This window comes from Thunnus maccoyii, chromosome 4 (assembly GCF_910596095.1).
Source record: "Thunnus maccoyii chromosome 4, fThuMac1.1, whole genome shotgun sequence".
NCBI classification, from domain to species: domain Eukaryota; kingdom Metazoa; phylum Chordata; class Actinopteri; order Scombriformes; family Scombridae; genus Thunnus; species Thunnus maccoyii.
Window position 1 is genome coordinate 28950306 of NC_056536.1, and position 22152 is coordinate 28972457.

The window sequence follows — 22152 nt, forward strand, 5'->3', positions numbered from 1 at the left end:
TAAAAAAATATTTTGATTTATAAAGCAACTTTTACAGTAAAACAATAGTTATATACCATAAAATACCATAAAAATATCATAGGATTATACATATACTGTTAAATAAGGTTATAACAACCACAAAAACACTGCAGGTTCCCAGTAGAATATTGTAGAAATTATCAAGATCCAATTTGACATAAAAGCTCTATGAGAACCATACAGGCCATACAGGAATATGAATGGGAAATTACAGTGATTTATCTACTGTCAGATATCTCTTTCACCGAGCTTAATAGCCTATTAGATAATAATTACGTTCAAACTTCATTAACTGTGCTAAAACTTGTCCTGAATGACACGCACTCCAGTCCCGAAGTGGGAGACTGGCATGGCTCCTTGCAGGCAGCAGAGTAAGGATTGGGTTGTATTTTTGGAAGGGTGTGTGTGTGTGTGTGTGGATTGGTCGCCTTGTTAGGTCTGCTAAAATATTTCCAACAGCAGCGACTGTCAGGAGATAGCTGGGTGGCAGGGACAGGGGGAAAGGGGCTTTTCTCTGTGGCCACCTGGAAAGCCATGTAAGATCACTGGCTTGTCAGGACGCAAATACTCAGAAATAATTCGGTAATTAGCTCCAAATTTAAAACACAGCATACTTTATTATTCAGGGAGGAATCTGTAGATAGTTCATGAGTGAATCCAATCGGAGAGGACTCTTCAGTGGATTAATCTGAAGAAAAGGAGGAGAACAAACAAAATTGCGTAAAGTGCGCCCATGGACACGCTCAGAAATCCTCAAACCAACTCCAAAAGAAGACACAAGTTCAGCACCAAGGATATCTCCAAGCAGTTTTGATGTCAGGTGAAGGTGAAGTCAGACTGAGGGAGACTTTATCTTTAGCCAGGTAACAGACTGAACAGCTTTACTTTCTGATCGGTGCGTTATTGAGCCGCGGTGAGGCATGAGTGGAGGTCGCTTTGAGTTTGACGACGGCGGGGCTTACTGCGGAGGCTGGGAGGGGGGTAAAGCCCACGGACATGGCATCTGCACCGGACCCAAAGGCCAGGGCGAGTTCTCCGGCTCCTGGAACTACGGTTTCGAGGTGGTGGGAGTCTACACCTGGCCCAGCGGGAACACCTACGAGGGGTACTGGTCGCAGGGGAAGCGTCACGGTCTGGGAGTCGAAACCAAAGGACACTGGATTTACAAAGGGGAATGGACTCATGGCTTTAAAGGGAGATATGGCATCCGGCTCAGTGTTGGAAGTGGAGCAAAGTATGAAGGGACGTGGAATAATGGGCTTCAAGATGGATATGGAACAGAAACGTATGCTGATGGAGGTGAGATTTGCTGTACAGATTGCAGGGTTAGAAAGTAACGTTTAAGTACTTTTAAGTTTAAGTACATTTACTCAAGTGCTGTACTTAAGTACAGTGTTGATGTACTTGTACTATACTTGAGTATTTTCACTTGATGCTACTTTAAACTTCCACTCCACTACATTTCAGTGGGAAATATTGTACTTTCTACTCCACTACATTTATTTGACAGCTTTAGTAACTTTTCAGATGAAGATTTGACACAATGGATGATATTTTAAAATACAACACATTGTTAAAGATGAAACCAGCGGTTTCCAACCTTTTTGGCTTTTGATGTCTTACAAAAAGTAGTGTGTAGTCTGGGTCACATTTTAGATGACTATGAGTTGTTAACAGCTCCACCAAATAGTGATTTTTTCCCTCTAAATGATCCAATATTTCACCAAAAATCAAAGATTAGAGAAAAAGTCCAAAAACTGAAAACAGATTTGTGTATCAGAACTTTGTTTTTTCTTCTTTCCTCTCCCATTAATCAATTCACGACCCCTCAGATTTATCTGGTGACCCTTGGGAGGGGCCCGACCCCTAGATTGGGAACCACTGGACTAAACTAACTAACTGTATATAAAGTAGTTGAAACTAGCTCCACCTCCAGCAGCTACAACAGTAACATGCTGCTCTAACACTGATGCTTCAGTATTAATAATCTAATGATGTCATATATAATAATATATCAGTCTGAGGGACCAAACCACTACTTTTACTGCAATACTTTAACTACATTTTGCTGCTGATAATTATGTACTTTTACATGAGTAGGATTTTTCAGCAGGACATTTACTTTTAATAGAGTTTTTTCTACATTACTGTATTGGTACTTTTGCTTAAGTAATGGATTTGAACACTGACAGATTGAAACTTTTGACTTTATTATAGAGCAAATAAAATGTGGATGTGCCTTCAAATTGCAACTGAAGACCTCAGCAGTGGTGTATTCAGATCCTTTAATAGAAAATACAAGCATGTCACTTAAGTAAAGTTTGAGGTATTATGAGCAAAATGTACGAAAATGTCAACATTATTTTTTATGTTATTTACTAGTATTTTACTGTTGTAGTTGGTTGAGGTGGAGATAACTTTACTTTTTTTATCATCCTGCTGGGTGGTTAAATCTATAACATTGCATCATATCTTATAAGATGATCATATGTTTTGCATATAAAATCTTATTCTGCAAACCAGCTTCCAGATAAATGGAGTAAAAGTATAAAGTAGCATAAAATGGTAATACTCACAGAAATTTGTACTTAAATTCAGTACTTGAGTAAATGTACTTAGTTACATTTCATCACTGGACTGTTGCATTGAGTCAGTGGTGGAAAAAGTACTCAGATCCCTTAAAAGTAATCATAGGCCTGTCAAAATGTAAAAATACAAGAAAACGTTCACATTCAAATTCTTCGGTAAGTAAAAGTTATTGTGCATAAACCGCAAAGTATACTTAAAGTATCAAAAGTAAAAGTCAATGTTTTATTATTATACATCATGTTATGGTGGCTGGTGTTGTTGAAGTTATTACTTTATATACTGTTGCGTAGTTCAGTTTATTTCAATATATCATATTTTATATTACATTTTATGTGTAAAACTTGAACCTGCTAAGTAACTAATTCTGCATTCAAAGTTTTACTTAAGTACAGTAAAATATTGTTTCCTTTACAGAGTAAGAAGTAAAAGAAAAATCCTGCATTCAAAATCTTTCCTAAGTAAAAGTACTTGTACAAGTAATGTACAATTACCTTAAAATCTGTTTTTTAAATACAGTACTTGAGTAAATGTACTTTGTAATTAAAATGTAATTTGTTGTTAGTAGGCCAGATCAGATTACATTTTAAGTGAATTTTTTCCACTCATCATCCATGAGACTGTCTAGAGGAAACTAAATAAGTTAGACAAATAAAATCTATTGTGGTGATGTCTGCTTGTACGATAGCAGTGGTTTCCCTCCTTAACAGCTGACTCATCAGCTTTAAGGCCAGTCTGGTGGAAGTTGCCATGGGGGATGTGATAGCAGCAGATGTCAGGATGTAATAATAGCCCACGAGCCCCATGCCCTGCTGGCCTCACGGGCTGAGGCCTAGCTGTCACCGTAATCCACACATGTCAATTTTAGCATGAGTCCAGACCTCAAGATGACTTGTCAGTGAGTGCATTAATAAATGAGATTTTTCACACTATATAAATATCATGACAGTCTGGCAGATATAAAAATACGGATAGTTTTACAGAAGACTCTATAGCCAGGCTAGCAGCTCTGTGAGGCTGTACTTAGGCACTGCACTGCTTTGAGCTAAATGCTAATGTCACAATAAACTTGTTAAAATGTTAAGCAGGTATAATGTTTACCACGTTCATCATCTTAGTTTATCATGTTAGCATGCTAACATTTACTAATTAGCACTAAACACAAAGTACAGTTCAGGATGATGGGAATGTCATTAGCTTTGCAGGTACTTGGTCATAAATCAAAGTAGGTTATTGGACAAAATGATGATGGATGATGGCGCTAGACGAAAAGTCAGGAGATCATCAAAATTATTACAATTCATCCAGAGGGGAACATGAATGTATGGACCAAATTTTCTGACAATCCATCCAAACGTTGTTGAGACATTTCACACAAAACCACAAACATGAACGTCATGGTAGTATTAAAGGAAAAGACAGAGGATCACCAAAGTCAGTGAGATTCATCTTTAGAGGATCATGAATGTTTATACAAAACTTCATGGCAATCTGTCCAGTAGTTGTCGCCAAAGTTGTGAACCAGCCAACCAACGACAGAGTGACCCCATCCATTAAGCCATGCTGCTAGTGTGGCTAAAAATAGCCTCTGATGTTTGGTCTATGGTGCAGTTAGAAAATAATTACCCCTGGTTTTCATATGTTTCCAGGTACTTTCCAAGGTCAGTTCACTGGCGGGATGCGGCATGGCTATGGGGTCCGTCAGAGTGTCCCCTATGGCATGGCGGCAGTTGTCCGCTCCCCTCTTCGTACCTCCCTGACCTCCCTTCGCAGTGAGCACAGCAACGGCACCGTCCTGCAGCAAGACATCCCCATCATCACAGCCACCAATGCCTCAGGTGAGGAGACACCTGTCGCCACCCCTACCCAGCTGGGACCGTCCCGTGGCGGCTTCGCCCTCACTCTCCAGGTGGACCCAGATGCCGTGAAACCAAAGAAAAAGGGCCTGTTTCGCAGGAGCTCCCTGCTGGGCAAGCTGAAGAAGTCCGAATCGAGCACCTCGCTGTCCAGCCAGAAGAGCAAGATCAGCTTCCTGAGGACGGAATCGGCTCTCAGCTCCAACGCCAGTGACACCAACTCCACCATCAGCATCGGGGACGAGAGCCTGGCCGGAGCCGAGGACTTCCCCCCAGTGGAGGCCGACATTGACGCCACCACCACAGAGGTCTACATGGGCGAGTGGAAGAACGACAAGCGCTCAGGATATGGAATAAGCGAAAGGTCCAGTGGGCTGAAGTACGAGGGCGAGTGGCTCAACAACCAGAGACACGGCTACGGCTGCACCACCTTCGCCGAGGGAGGGAAGGAGGAAGGCAAATACATGAACAACATGCTGGTGAAGGCTATGAAGAAGAGGGTGATCCAGCTGAAGGGAACCAAGATCAAGCAGAAGGTGGAGAGGGCAGTGGAAGGAGCTCAGAGGGCTGCGGCCATCGGCAAGCAGAAGGCAGAGATTGCTGCTTCTAGGTAAGAATAGACGTGGAGAGATGATTCTCCTTATTGCTGTTTCATCTTGTTTAGCAGTGAAATGTTTATAAAGACAAACTGTCTTTTATAAGAACTGTTTTCACGCCTTACTATTACATTACATTTAAGTAAGAGCACATTCATTTTTCCAAAAAATAATTAAAGGATAAGTCTTATTTTCAACAATATTCATGTGCAGAGCCGAACCAACATGAATTTATATACTTACAAGTATTGTGTGTGTATCCAAAGCCTGATATATCTTATTCCTCTGTGCTGTAGACCTTCATCGTTGTCCAAAAACTATTAAAAACACGTCAATGAGCCACATCGCTGCACTGGGTGAATGTTCCTTCACCATGCAGATGACGGTCATGGTATGTTGTTGAGAAATGGCTCCAAAGACTAACAACAGCGGTCACATTTCTCTTCTCTGGAGAGTCGTTCTGCTGTTCTGTTTATGTTTCTGTGCATTGTTCAAAGAACTTCAGTACAAATTCAAGAGGTTGTGATATGTATCACAGCAAGCTGGGAAAGCTCTGTAAATGGAACCGCGTTTCCGCACATGCTCAGTGGCGTCTGCCTTACACAGAACTACTCTACCGAGACCGAAAACATGATCACTGTTATGAGTCTTTGGAGCCGTTTCTCAACAACATACCGTGACCATCATCTGCATGGCGAAAGAACAGGTCAGCCAGTGCAACGGTGTGGTTCATTGACATGTTTTTAATAGTTTTTGGAGAACAGCAGAAAAATAAGATATACCAGGCTTTGGATACACACACAATACTTGTAAGTGGGATCAATTTATTTCTGGTTTGGCTTTGCACATGAAATTTGTGGACAATAAGAAAAAAATGGTCATTTAACAACATTTACTGCTGTTCTGGAGGTATTTACAGAATCTGAAGACTCTGCTAACCACCTGCACATTAAAAAAGATTTTTACCAGTTTCTTAAGTTGCGTCTCTCTTTAATGATCCAAACAAAGATGAATCAAAAACATTTTAAATTTTTAAATAATGTGTTTATATTTTACAAAACGAGCTCATTTTATGTTCATTTATACCTGGACACGAAATATAGTCACAACTTGGGAAAACATTTAAAGATCATTTTTATTGTGCAGCGGAAGGAAACCTTTGCCATCCAGATGGCTAGTAGAGTCTTTAAAGATTCTGAAAATATCTTTTCACTGATCACTGGGTATTTATTTCTTCTCAAAAATCATTGCTTAGCGCTGTGATTCAGATATAAAGGTAATACATGAGAGGCACAAACTAGGGCTAGGTTTACTCAAAGGGCAGTGCACGAAGTTCAATGAGTTTAACAGTTCATAAAGAGACAATAACAATAAAAAGAGATACTTCATTCAGAGCCATCCACTCCCGAAAACACAACCAAAGAGAGTCATTATGTTCATTTAATACTCTATAATAGATTATGACTTCAGTGGCTAAAGTGTTTGTTAGGATTTCATATCACGTTCTGAGTATAGCCAGATGCTTAAATTCATTCTGTTTGTCTATCACAGTGCAATATAAGTAGTTAGGACTTGAATGTTACTGATTTGTGACACTATTTTCTCAGTTTAGTCCTTGCAGTGATTGTGCCATTCAAAAAGACTGTTAAGAAAGACACAATATTACCTCACATCGTTTCTCCCTCATGTGTCTCTGTGTCTGTTGCTAAATCTGTCTTACATTTCCTCAGCTGTAATTTCTCACCACAACCTGCTGCAGTGACACAATTTGAACTGCACTAAACTTTAAAGCCTCAATGCCCAATATTGCAGCAGTAACTGTTTGACTACTTGACGGCTGATTTCATCTTCATCAATCTTCTTAGTGGGTGTTGAGATGATGAGAAAATGCTTTTTGCAGCAGGTTTATTTATCTTTGGTCAGTCCAGCTTGTTGCAGACAGAAGATCCAACACATAAAGTCCATAAAGCAACAAAAGGTATCATTGAAGAACAGGCAACCAAGTAAATCTGGGCACAGAGTAGCTAATAAAAATACAATGAGAAAAATTAATAATCAAACAAAATACAACATAAATGGGGCCATACATTTTCACACTACACATAGTGGGGATATTTATCTTCATGTTTCCCTCTCTATATGAATTAAACAATAATAATTAAGAGTCACGATAAGATAAGTCTGCATGCTAGCAGCTGCTTGCTAATGCTAACATGCTAAAATGTTCACAGTGACAATGACAACAGGCTGGTGTTAAACAGGTATAATGTTTTTTTACATTCACGTTTAGCGTGTTAGCATGCTAACATTTGCTAGTTAGCACTAAGAATTAAGTACAACTGTGGCTGATGGGTGTGTTTTTAGTTTTGCAGGCATTTGGTCATAAACCTAAGTATCGGACAAACTGAAATTATGACCTGATTATTGCGCCAGAAGAAAAATCAGTCAGAGTTATTACAATTCATCCTGAGGTGGACATGAGTGTCTGAACCAGTATTTCAGTCTTGATCAAAGTGGTGGATTGATTGACAGACCAAGACTGTTATCCCTAAAGCCAAAAATATGAGACCTAACTTAAGAAGTGAAACAAATACATGAATTTGGACTACATGTAAATTTACAGTGGTGGAATGAAACTAAGTACATTTACAAGTATTGTACTTAAGTGCAGTTTTAAGGTACGTGTACTTTACAAACATGTCTGAGTTGTTTTTCCGCTCCACCAAAGAGACATTTCCCCTCTTAACGTCTCACATGGTTTCAAATAAATAATGGCCCAAAGTGGTAAAACTCTCCAGTATTTCACAAAAATGCAAAGAATAAAGAAAATTTTGAAAAATGAATGAAAATCTATATAGCAGAACTTTGCTTTTTCTTCTTTCGTACCCAATCTATCTTCTCAACACCCATCAGATTTATTTTATCACCCTCACAAAGCAGTTCGAGTAGGTACAAATATAAAATGCTGCTTATGCATTGACTCATCAATATTAACAATGTGCTTTTTTAAACTTGGTTTATATATCAGTTACAGCCCGATTATCTGAAAAATGGACTTTTACTTTAGTATTTTAAGTAAATTTAGCTGGTAATACTTCTATACTTTTATTTAAGTAGGATTTTAAATGCAGGACTTTTACGTCTAATGGAGTATTTTTACATTGTGGTATTGATACTTTTACTTAAGTAAAGGATCTAAGTACTTCATCCACCACTGCAAATGTATGGCATCCTAATTCATGAGGCTGGGACAGTTTCATCTGGAATAGTCTCTTGCCAACAGTTAGAAACAAAACGAACACCTCTCTCATATCTGTCCGTTAAATGTGAAGCTATTGACAGCAGCCAGTTAGTTTAGCTTATCATTAAGATAACAGGGGAAACAGTTTGGTTAGCTCTGTCCACAGGGAACCAAATCTGTCTACCAGCACCTCTAAAGCTCACTAATTAACACGTTGTGTTTATGAGCTGCCTCCTGTAGCTTATCGATCTTCTCATCTAATGCTAATACCAGTGTGCTAAAGACAATGAATATGAGTATATTTGAACTTGGGGCTTTTCTAATCACTGTGCATTGTTAAATCCATCAATCAAACTGTAGTGAGTCATGTTTTTCTTAGTAAGTATATTGTTCATACGTACACGTCTACCATCAGTTTGTCTGTGACCGTACAAGGCGGTGGTGTTTTTCTATCTACAGCCATCTTTAGCACCTGAAATAAGTGTTTACAGCAGTGAGACTTGCACTGATGGACTGCAGACCCCTGTCCCAGCAGATTGAAATCTAAATATTTTATTCCAAGTATAAGCAGTATATAAGAGTTATGGGAAGGTTCTCATTGTATCACTGCTTTAAGCTCACCTACAGCAAATCCACAGACGCCAGGACAGAGCTGGGAATGGAAGCAAACACTTTTATTTATGTTGGACCGCTTTCAGCAACACCTTGGTGGCCTTTACTTTGTCCAAACCAAACATGCGAAACACATCTTCACCAAATCATTAATATATGAAACTTCTAACTCCTGGAAGACTAACTAAACAACAACCACTCCAGAGTGGTTCTGAACATTAAACTGAAATCCATTATTATATAAGCAGAGGAGACATGACACATCTGTTCCTGGCAGTGGTTTCCTCACTCTATGATCTTTTGGCAATGAAGTTGAGGGTTAAAAATACATGTACAACCTGTGCACTGCATGGCCATGCCAGACCTGGCCTCTTGAAGTCCAGTTAGCTAAGCATTCACTGGCATTCAGACACTCTGTGGACATTGTTCTGTTGCGTGGACTGGCAGCCGGGCGTCTGGAGTAGGACCTGTGTGGCAGGACAGGGTGTAAATGACGCACACACAGGGGCCGGGTGGTCAGAGGAGCTCTGACTAAATATGGACAGGCGCACTCCTGCTGTATCACAATCACAGGGGAATGCAACAGCTGATTATCCCCCCTCCCCCTGCCTCCAAACTCCATTTTTCCTGCCTCGTCATAGACACACATCCAGACTGTTTTCTTGTGCTGAATCGCAGTGGCTCTTTCTTTTTTGTGCACGCCTAAGCCTACTACTTTACTCACTCATGTCCTGTTATAGGAAATCTAATACTTGCCTCTAGTTGCACACAACTCTGCTCCATACTCCATACTGTCTGTTTCTCTGTCTGTCGCCCTCTATGAGCTTTAGCTCCGCTGCTAACAGTTACAGATCACAGATCCCGGTCTATCTTGCGTCAGCAGTGGTGTCAAATGCTTCCCTGGATATAAATATTACACAGCTCATGAGCGAATGCTTGGGTATAAAGGGTTAGCGTATATATGTACCACACCTAGCTTTAGTTGTGCGGCTTGGCTTACATACTGTACTGCTGAGATGTGCATTTTGTGTCGGTGAGCAATCAGCTGGTTGTAACACTTGTAAACAAAGTTCAGTTCTGACCTCAGCTCGAGACTATTTGCAAGTTATTTATTTAATGACAAATAATGTCATAGAGGAAAAATAACTTATCAGTATTAAGATAAATTGCCTTATATGAACTCTTAGCAATGTTGCAATAATGAGGTTGCAAGTAGCACATAATATGTGTATATTTTGGCAAAGAGATTTAATTACGCTCTGAAACATTTAGTCGTCTTTATATAGAAACTAAATCACTCCTTCACACTCCCTCTGTCTTTCCCTCTCTGTCTCTTAAACACACACACGCTACACAGTTGAATAGGACCCTCCACAAAGATCCAGTGGCACATGCCAGAATGACAGAGTATCTCTTCCCATCAGCGGGCTCCAGGACAACTGCAGTGTGACAAAAAACAGATGGTTAGAAAACAGCAGAACAGTAGGACCTGTCTTAAGAAGAAGACATTTGCACAGGCTGTACAGTAGGATTTACAGTATAGACTGCTCTGTGATCTCATAGGTTCGAGTGGGGACGGCAGTTTTTCACAACTGAGCCTCTTCCTACAGCTGATGTCTCATCACTCCTCAGAGTGCAATGAGCGTCTCCTTAAGGCAGCCCTAAAAGCATAAACGGTATTTAGGTCACAGTGTCAAATGTCATGTTTGGTTGCGGAGAAACGCTGAAGGCCAACACAGACTGCAGCAGTAATACAACTTAAAGGGTCACTCCAGTAAATTCTGACCTGAATTCTTTTGTTCTTTTGAAGGGGAGGGGCATATCAAGATCTGACAGATATTAATGAGAGATTACAGTGTCTCTGATAATAGATTATCGTGTCATCTTGTGGACTGCAGAAAACGTAAAGCGCCTATCATAAAAATTTTTGTATTAATACTGGATCACATGTGAAGGGGGTTTGCCCATAGTCATAAATTACAGATAATTATTATCCCAACTCTGCAGTTCTCTACAATTTACGCAGCGTTTTAGCGTCATTCAGCTCATTGTTTAATAGCCTGCAACTTTACTGCTCTGGTTCACTCACACTTCACTCATCAGCATCGTTTCCAGGTGATGAAAAAATGGTGAAAAAGCTCTGATAAGCCAACTGTACACAACCTTCTCAAGGAGAGTGAATATTGGACTTACATTCACCAGGCGGCCAGAAACACCACTCCAAATGAATGATCATATTGCTCTGTAACTGTGTGGAAATACATAACATGCTTTTTGTGATTTTCTGTCATTTATATACTGTTATGATGTTGGATGTCTGTGTTAAACATGTGCACTTTTCACATATGAACTCTGGACAATGTCCGGAGAATCAGGTCTGGACATGCGCAGGTTTTAATTAAAGTCCAAGTACCTGAAATTGTACTTGTACTTAGTTACTTTCCATCACTGCTGAATACTTATCTCCATTTAGTGAGCTCTGCAGTGAATGTTAGTTTGCTGGAAGAAGCCATCTGCCGCCATCCTTTCTCCTCCTCCCACCAACTGGCAAATTACCAGCAGAACTGAGTGGCTGCCATTTTGTCAACTATTAAACACACAGCTCTGTTTGAAGGGAACCAGGAACCAAATGAATGTGTTTCTGGCACATATGTTTGTTATGACTGATTTAAGTTTGTTACATTAATGTTTCAGCAAACCAACTCCAGGAAATCTGTTGTTACTAAAATGTGAAACATCATAAATGGAAATAGAAAATGTAAGTATTTGGTCCTCAAGAGCCACATTTCAGCAACAACCAACATAAAGCTCAAACAATTAATATATCAGTTGAGTGTGTTAAATGTGGTAATAAATTATTAGTATATACTGTATGTATATACATATATATATATATACTCACCAAGTACTTTATTATGTGTAATCTAATGCAATCCAATGCAACAGCTCTGTCATAAATTCTACTTTTATGAAGCTTATACATTTTCAGTTTTTGTTGACATTGTCAGAAAGGTGATAATTCTATTTTATGTATGTTATTGAGATCATAGTGAATGATGGTGGTGTACAGAAGCCGAGAACGGCTGTGCTTGCAATTGTTTTTTTTAATGCCGTTATCTCGACATCACAAGTTAATTATAAACAGCAGCTTTCGTTATTATAACTCTACATTTATTTAGTGGTTTTAGTGTAATTATCATCGTGCATGTTTGAGCGGATTGTGTGTAGAAGTTCCTGGAAGAAGAGGTGCTGACTGTGTGGACAGGTGGAGCTCATATATATATCAAACAGGAAACCTCAGGAGTCTCTAATTGTTCCAGTGGGAAGCACCTTCCCCACTGAGTCTTGAAGTGGATAGGAGGCTATTTTCAGCTCCGTGTAAAGTTACAGTATGTCAAGTATCCACAGAGTAATCACAATCAGTTATTCTCCCAGTTAATGCGGAACAAATATCAGCAGCCTTGAACTTTCAGTATTCACCGCTGCTGGGTTTTAGCCAAAATCAGCCTGCTGTCACCTTAAGAATATATCAAAAATAAAGGACTTAGCTTTTGTGTCATCCGCTCTAATTATGTCTTTACAGCCCTCTCTAGAAACAAAAACATGGATGACATTAGTCCACTTAGATCTTTACACTTCCTGTTTGTTAAAAAGTTTATTTCAAAATACTACTGTTGGTTTATAAAGCACTGAATTGTTTATGGTCAAAAAACATTCCTGATCTGCTGCTACGTTATAAACCGTCCAGACAAACCGTCCAGAAAGTTGATTTCAAAATATTATTGTTGGTTTATAAAGCACTGAGTGGTTTATAGCCAAAAAACATTTCTGATCTGCTGCTATGTTATAAACCGTCCAAACCTCTCAGGTCGTCTGGGACAAGTGTGCTTTCTGTTCCCAGAGTCAAAACTAAACATGTATTTGCTAAATGTCTCATCTGACTCTCAGTTCTTTTATTTTAATTATAAAAAAATAGTAAAATTGAGACTATTTATTCATATCTCATATTGTATTTTAAGCTTATTTTTGTCTTCCTTTTATTTTACTGTTTAAATCCTGTTTAAATGTGTCTTTTTATATTGTCGTGTGTTTCTCTTATATCTTGTTGTATGCATTTTATTTTTATGTCAAGCACTTTTAATTTCCATGTTGTCGAAAAGGCACTATACTTTGTTCCAGACTGAAATATCTGAACAACTGTTAGATGGATAAGATTAGATGGATTCATGTTCCCCCAAAGATCTGGTGACCTCTTGAATTTTCATCTAGTGTCGCCATCAGGTCAAAGCACAGCCTCAGTTGTACTTTGTTTGACAAACTAAGGTTGTGAACATTGTACCTGATAAACATCAGCACTCACAATGACATTGTCCTTGTGTGCATGTTAGCATGCTGACGTTAGCATTTAGCTCAAAGCAATGCTATGCATAAGTACAGTCTCACAGAGCTGCAAGTGTGGCTTTAGACTCTCAGTGTTGTCACTAAAGAAAAAAGCTGGGACATGGAGGAAAATCATCTGAAAAACACAGACAGAAAGTTGAGGATTACAAAAGTGTTGCATTATGGGTGAATCCTCCAGATCTTTAACTGTTGGTCTTAACTTTCCTGAGCTTGTGTAGCAAAATGACTCTTGGCTTTACTGTTCTAGTGACTTCTCTGTCTTGTCGTACCCTCTCCGTCTCTCTGTCACGTAGAAATATCTGTGTTGATGGAGCCCCCGGTAACTTGCCAGCAATAACTCATAGACTCGCTGGGGGCGATAAAAGCATAATTTATTTCTGTCCCTGTCCAACAGCAGAAAAAGACACCTCCTCTAATAATACTAATGAGCCACATGACAGACAGCCATCCATTCCTGGCCTTCATTTCAACATGATTGAATACTATAAACAAGCCCTGTGTTGTGGTATTTTTGGTCAGTCTTAAATTGTTTTAATCCATTATATTCAAAGACCACACATGATATTTAAGTAGGAAGGTCAAGATCAAGGTCAAAGTGTATTAAAACAACCATTAAGATATGACATGATGACCTCCATGATGGCTGAGAGAACAAATGAGTTGTAATAAGGCTGCAACTAATTAACTACCAAGTAGTTACCGAACTGATTATTTTTTATTAACAATTAATCTTTATGATTAGTAAAGTCTATATATCAGTCTATAAAGGAAGTCATTTGAATAGCTGGGAGCAGTTTATTGTTATTTTTGCTGTAAAAATTATGATTTTTTTTTTTGTTGCAAATTTATTTTCTATTGATCTAAATGATTAATTGACTAATAATTTCAGTTTTATGTGACACTTTGTTGGCTGATTATGTGTGGAAGCAGAACTGCACCATTAAACTATTATTCTAGTAAAGAAGTGTATTAAGTTTTTCAAGACTTAAAAGAGTTTTGCAAACTGAGGTCAAAGGCTCTCATCTGAGAGATGTTGTCATATTCATTAATTTCCACTGTAGTTTCACAATCTGGAAAATGTGCTTGTTCGCTTTCTTGCCATAAGTTAGATGAGAAGATCAATTCCACTCTGTTTTTTTATGATAAACAGTGTAAACTATAGCCAGCAGCCACTTAGCTTAGCATAGCATAAAGAGTGGAAAAAGGGGGAAACAGCTAGCTCAGCTCTGCTCAATGGTAACAAAATCTGCCTACCAGCACCTCCAAAGCTCATTAAGTAAGATGTTATTTCACATTTGTTTAATATGACGGAGCCAGGCTAGCTGTTCCCCCCTGTGTTCAGTCTTTGTGCTAAGCTAAGCTAACTCCCTCTTTGCTTCATATTTATCGTACAGATATGCGACTGGTAGGCCTCTTGATCTTCTTATCTAACTAACAGCAAGAAAGTGAATGATTGTATCTCCCTAAATGTTTAACAGTTCCTTTAAACATGTACATTGTTAGCTACCAGCACAAATGTTATTTTCTGGGCATGAATAATATGTCACCATATCAGACTGACTTCTTTCTTTCTCTCTTTTATAACTCATGCCACTAACAGTAAAATTAAAATATGACATCCAGATGATCGTCTTACTGGTGATTTATGAATTGTGTTCCATGTGTCCCCTCTAGGACGAGTCATGCAAAGGCCAAGTCAGACGCAGCTGAACAGGCTGCTCATGCCTCCAATAGTGAGTCCAGCATTGCCAGACTGGTGGCCAAAGAGCTCTCCCCTTCCTTCTACCAGCCAGGTCAGTCAATGTCAACTTCTCATCTGAGAGGGATACTGCAAAATGGATAACAACATGAAGAAAGTACCAACTTAACAGCTATTATTATGATGTTACATCTTTGAAAAAAGCTAATATGGTAGTTTTGCCTCATGGGAAGAACTGTATGAAGAAATTGATGGTTCAAAGTGAAGCCTTCAATATATATTTGAAGGATATCGCTGCCAATTTTCTATATTTTTCTTATTGTCAATAAATCTCGTGCAGAGCCAAACAATGAACTTACAAGTTTTGTGTGTGTTTCCAAAGTCTGATATATCTTATTCCTCTGTGCTGTAGACCTCCGTTGTTGTCCAGAAACTATTAAAAACACACCAGTGAGCCACACCACTGCACCAGGTGACATCTTCCTTTGCCATGAAGAGTACAGTCAGGATAATTTGTTTAGAAACAGTTCCAAAGACTAATAACAGCAATCACATTTTCAGTCTCTGGTGAGTAGTTCTGTGTAAGGCAGATGCCACTGCATGTATGGGAACATGGCTCCATTTACAGAGCTTTGCTAGCTTGTTTTGCTACATATCACAACCTCTTCACTTTGTACTGAAGTTATTTTAGAAATTTACAATATAGTATGAATTCAAGAGGTTGGGTTATGTAGCATAACAAGGTAGCAGAGCTCTGTAAAAGGAACCACGTTCCCGCACATGCTCAGTGGCATCTAATGTACACAGAACTGCTCTCCGGAGACTGAAAACGTGATCGCTGTTATTAGTCTTTGGAGCCGTTTCTCAACAAACTGATGTACCAGAACTCTTCGGGGCAAAGGAACATATCACCAAATGCAGCAATGTGGCTTATTGATGTGTTTTTAATAGTTTTTGGCCAGCAATGGAGGTCTATGTCACAGAGGAATAAGATATATCAGGCTTTGGATGCACACACAATACTTGCTAGAAGGATCAAATCATTGTTGGTCTGGCTCTACACAAGATTTGTTGACAATAAGAAAAATATATAAAATCACCAACCTTATCCTTAAAACATTTATTTTCACTTGAAATCTGATGCCATAAATCTCCCAGTCTCTCCTGAAAGGAAACAGCAAATATAAAATCATGTGTCTAGTTTTACACTGTGTCCCTGCATGTACCTCCAACTTGAGCTAGTGGATCTTTGGCTGAGGCTCACCACAAGGGTAGTCGCATTTGAATGTCTAAAAATGGAACATCTTATTGGGTCGAAGGGAACATATCAGTTTCATTGGGAGTCTGGCGACACACACTTACACATTCACACAAAAGCACAGGAGCTATTTAGGAGCATCTTGCATTCTCCCTCTGCTGTCTCCCTCAATAGAGCTTAAAGGAATCAGACACAGACAGACAGAAAGAAACTTTCTGAGTGGCTGCCCAAATTGTCTCTGACCAATACTACAAATGGATGAGGCCTGGCTGAGTCCTGCTCTGCATTCTTCCATGAAAGATCTCTCACCAAGGAGATAACAACACAGGCGGACAGTGTCAGTGTGTGCCGAGTTATTTTTACTGGATAAAACAACACTGTAGCCTCACAATTTAAAGGAGTATAGTGATATGTTCTTATTTTCAACAAATTTTATGAGAAGACCAAAATCAACAATTAAAGTGCTGTCTGTGTAGCCAAAGCCTGATACACTGTATCTTATTCCAGCTCCATTTTTGTCCAAAAACAGACAGTGTCAGTGTGTGCACCATCTGGTTTATTTTTACTAGAGAAAACAACGCTGCAGCCTCACAATTTAATGTCCAGTGATATTCTACATTTTTGTTTATTTCAACAAATTTCATGACCAAAACCAATGAGTATTTTCTGTGCAGCAAAAGCCTGATACATCGTATTCCTCTGTGCCATAGAGCGCAATTTATGTACAAAAACTATTAAAAATATGACAGTGAGCCATACTGTTGCACTGGCTGACATGTTCCTTAATTACCATGAACACACACACTGTATTTATTTTGATTCAATCCCACACATACCATCCTGCTGCCATCAATACACACTAGAGCACCAAATGTGTTTTAATCCACTGCTGAAACAAATTAACTCCTGTTTGAGTAATGTTTGCTAAAAGCTGCTTTAGGAAATTATCCAGCATTTTTAAAAATGGAACAGTGTATTCATGACTCATTTTTTAAAGATTTACGGCTTTGAGCTGAAAGCTAAAGATATTGTAGAGAATTCATAAAATATTGAGAAACACACACATTGTTGGTTTTGGCATTTTCATGTTATTTGTTAGCAATAACATAAATATAGAATATTGCCAGGCTTATCCTTTTATATTAAGTAAACCTTTCTACTTCTTACATAAACATTTTCACTCTTCAAAAGTTTATCTCGATTCCCACTGAAAATTTGACATCATGGTGAAGAGTTTTTCTTTGGCATTTACACCTTTTCTCTCTGAAAATGTGCATTGAAGGGCAGCTACCTGTAGCTGCATCCTGTGGTCACTGGAAATTAGTTTAGTTTATGGAGAGGGAGTGGCATAGCTATAAAGTCGATTACTGAGATTTAAGGTCTTTCTTCTGGTATTTATTTCCTGATATTTTAGTCAAAGGAAATTAATCTAGTTTAGGAGTAGTCTTATGAAAAAGTCAGTTTCTAAAATGACCTTCAGTAGTTTTCTCCTAATGTATTCAACTGTAACCAGCCTTGTATGGGCAGAGAAACGAGGGCTCCGTGATAACTATGTTAAAGAGCAGAAATGTATGTTTTTATCCAGTTATGACACCAATCATTCTGAGCTAAACAAAAAACACAAATTTGTTTGACTGAAAATTATCAAATTTTTATAAGATCAAATATTCTTCAGAGAACAGCATTTATTATTGCTCAAAACATATATATACATATCTGTATATTGAGACTCTCTGAACTTGTTAATATACTCATTGAACTGGTCTTATGCAGGTCCGGAGTATCTGAAGAAGAGAGTGTTACAGGAGGTTGTGGAGGGCAGTGAGAACACAGATACAGTCATGCATGAGCCACTGCTGGCTGAGGAGGAGCCTCTGCCTACACCACCCGAAAGCCCGCTTATGAATGAATTGGATAGCCTCATGCCTGGCTCGTCCCCAGGCCGCACCCCCTCCCCCAGCCCAGGCATCATCAGCAAGGAGGACCCCAAATTCCTCAGTCCAGGCAGCTGGAATGAAGACAGAACCAGTAAAGGTGGTGGCAGTAAACCCAACAGCAGGCCCAGTAGTCGCCCCACTACACCTTCTGCTCCGGCCTCGGCTGCACCTGAGGGCAGTCGTGGCCCCTCTCGCACCCCCAGCCGTCAGAGCAACAAGATCGAGCAGGGCTCCGACCTGGAAATCAAGCCCCTGCAGAAGTTTGACTCCGAGGCAAAAGCTCCAGACGTCACTCCTGCTGCTGCTGCCCCTGTAAGGAATAGCCTCATCTCCCCAGATGAAGAAGAAGTGCCTCGATCCTCCAAAGTGTCCTCCAAAGCTATCACCCCCGAGCCTAAAACAGCAGCGCTCAAAAATGAAAGAGCTCCGTCAGTCCATGAGCGAGCGTCGTCCTTTTCTGAGAACAAAGTGGAGTCCAGGGAGGTGAGCAGGCCTTCAAGCAAAGCAGAGACAAAACCATTACCAAAACGACAACCCAGCCCCGCTCCATCCCCAAAACCTGCACCCAGACTTGAACCTAAGACAGTACACAAGCAATTTGAAGCCAAAGCCACAGCTGCCAAACTAGCACCGAAGGTGGATCCCAAAGCAGAGGCCCGAGTGAAGGCCACGGTCTCGAGCCAAAGTAAGGAGATGATTGCAGAGTCTTTGGAGGTGGAGGTAAGACAGCACATATTCACATTGTCTCACATTTATTCATTTATTTATATATTTTTTGTGACAAGAAATCCTCTATTTTCTATGTTGCCGATTTTCTATATTTTTCTCGCTGTCAACAAATCTCATGTGCAGAGCCAAACCAACAATGAATTGATCTTACTTACAAATATTGTGCGTGTATCTAAAGCCTGATATTTCTTAATCCTTTGTACCATAGACCTCCGTTTTTGTCCAAAAATTATTGAAAACACACCAGTGAGCCACACCACTGCACTGGGTGCCATGTTTTGGGCATGGTAGTTTACTGAGAAACGGATCCAAAGACTAGTAACAGAAATCATGTTTTCAGTCTCTGGAGAGTAGTTCTGTGTACGGCAGACACCACTGCGGTTGTGCAGGAACGCGATTCCGTTTACAAAGCTTTGTTAATTTGTTGTGATACATATCACAACCTCTTGACTTTGTACTGAAGTTCTTTGAGAAATGTATAATGTTGTACAAAGTGCTCAGTGGTGTCGGCAGTACAAGGAACTTCCTGACAATGTTATCGCTGTTATTAGTCTTTGGAGCCATTTCTAAACAAACTATAGTGGCGGCAAAAGCAGAGGACTTCAGTACAAAGTAAAGAGGTTGTGATATGTAGCACAACAAGATAGCAAAGCTCTGTAAACAGAACCATGTTCCTACACAAACACAATGACGTCTGCCGTACACAGAACTACTCTCCAGAGACTGAAAACGTGATCCCTGTTACTAGCTTTTGGATCCGTTTCTCACAAACTACCACGCCCAAACATGTCACCCAGTGCAGCAGTGTGGCTCATTGATGCGCTATTAATAGTTTTTGGACAACAACGGAGGTCTGTGGCACAGAGAAATAAGATATATCAGGCTGTTGATACACACACAATACTTATAAGTAGATCAGTTCATTGTTGGTTTGGCTCTGCACATGAGATTTGCTGACAATAACAAAAATATAGAAAATCACCAGCCATATCCTAAAAACTATAGCTCACATAGATATTACAAGAGTAGAGTAAAAGTCTAGACATCATCTAATGCCATTAAATGTCAATGTCACCATCCAAGTAAAGAACTATATTTGACTTTGGAGAGTAAGCTAACATACTGTTCAGGTCAAAGGGGACACATTTTTATATTTGAGAGCAAAAAACACTCTAAACACCTTTATTTTAACCTGAAATGACCCAGAATATACAAAAATGGCAATAGTTCAACTTTTTATTTTATTTTTGTGCAGCTGATACACATTTTTGTACATAGAGGGTGTTCCGGACGAAATTCGACCCGTATTTATACAAAAATTACCATTCAAAAGTATTATATATATTGTTGCCTTCTTCACGTTCAGTAACATTTATTGAAATCATGTGTTCTGTTTTAGGTAACACACTGTATGACCATAAAATAGTGTGATTGTAAATGTTTTTTTTCTCCAGAAACAAAATTGTGTAAAACCTAAAGAATATACCCCCTCTGCTCTCTGAAAGCTTCATTAAGGATTAATGAGGAGATATTTATGAATAAAAAATAGATTTGTGGTTCAGAAGTTTGGTATAGAGACTAATTATGAGGGATAATGTGAAGGGTCAGAATATGTAATTTTACACATTTACAGGATGTGAAACTGTGAAACAGCTCATAGTCATACTGTTACGTTTATTTCAATTACATGCGCTGTTCTCACATGTTCCTTTCTTTTCAAGGGCCCAAACACCATAATGATCTGCATGGTAATCCTGCTCAACATCGGTCTGGCCATTCTCTTCGTACACATTTTGTCATGAGACACTGTCCACCATCTCAGGTAATAATTACGACATGCATGTTTAACGATATGCAGCTTTAAAAAAAAAAAACATTTCCTTGCTGCTGCTTATATTGTTTGTATGTGAGTGAAAGAGGTACATAAAAAGACAAGTGCTGTTTCCCCTGCAGGTCACCAGCAGTGTTGGAGAGAGATGGCCTGCTGCCTCCTCAGTGAGGACCAGAGATCAAAGAGACCGCTGAGGGGGACAAAAAAAAAGCAAAAGCCTCATGCAGACAGCCGCAGCTCTTCTAAAGGTTTTTGTTGGTGTGACTGTGTGAGGCTCTGTGAAGCTGCTCTCTTTCCAGACGTTAGAGAAACTGAAGGACATTGACTGACTGAAATGATTCAGTACATCAGAATATGATGATGTTTGTGTGTTCAAGTGGCAGGGAGTAGCGGGTGGGGGTGGGGGAGTGGGGGGGGTGGGTCTCGGTGCTTACACTAGAAAAGCAGGGTGGGATAGTATGCACTGAAGAACAACTTTGTCACAGTGTGTGTCAACTTTTTTGCAAAACGCTTTAAACTACATCCTTAATTGGCACACACTGACAGATTAGACAAACTCAGTAGATTATTATGTATTGTCACAAGATATGTTTGTTTGTGTTAATGTAATGCCAGCTGAAGGAATGATGTTAACATACAGTATACAGACTGATTTTTTTTTTTTCCGCACTCTGCCTTGAACTTGATTGTTTGGACACAAAGACAACTGCAGCAGATGTGTGAAGGATTTGAGAGTCATTGTTTTAATTATCTGCAATGTCCAACATATGGTAAAAAAAAAAGCTGAAAAGGATTGATTAGGTAGCAGTCTGAAATGTGTAATTAAGTGTGTCGGTCCTTTTGAAAAGCTCTCCAGAGAATACTGCGTACTGTAGTAATCCAATGCTGCTGTAAAGCCAGGTTTTCATCTTGTTGCTCTTCACTCTCTTAAGAAAGAATCCAAAGCATCCGTTGAGTTGCATTTCGGCTACTGCATCCTGCAAAATCTGTATTTTGAGACTGTGGTGTACTACACTGTGAAATTTTATGTTTTCACTGGGATTTCTTTGCATTTATTGTCATAACTGCTGCACTGGTTTTGGAGACGATGAACCAAATAGAGAAGGAAAAAATAGGAAGCTTAAGAGTGTCACTGCTAATGACTGTATGTTCCTGTGGTGTTTGTAATGCAGTCATGTTAAACATAAAGGTGGTTTTAAGTGAGAGTTGTGTATGTTATGCAATAGATAAGAAAGCAGAAAATGGGGTCTGGGAGCCGGGATCTGTTAGTAAGTAGAGCTTCTTATTTTAAACAATCACTGTATGTCGGAGCAGTGGGAGCTGCAGCAGGGAGGCTGGGATGATGTGTGTTTTTTTTTTGTCTGTTAGCTTTTGTGTTGTTCATG

The 22152-nt window shown here is 39.4% G+C and overlaps 1 protein-coding gene across 1 annotated transcript; it reads left to right on the forward strand.

The window, feature by feature from the left end:
- The first annotated feature begins 486 nt into the window (after positions 1 to 486).
- jph2 (junctophilin 2) lies at positions 487 to 21155 on the forward strand. Its single transcript, XM_042407836.1, has 6 exons — positions 487 to 1320; positions 4257 to 5073; positions 14988 to 15106; positions 18044 to 18927; positions 20658 to 20758; positions 20890 to 21155. Exons 1-5 carry the CDS (start codon positions 942 to 944, stop codon positions 20736 to 20738), a joined length of 2280 nt encoding a protein of 759 aa, XP_042263770.1. The 5' UTR covers positions 487 to 941; the 3' UTR covers positions 20739 to 20758; positions 20890 to 21155.
- The last annotated feature ends 997 nt before the right edge of the window (positions 21156 to 22152 follow it).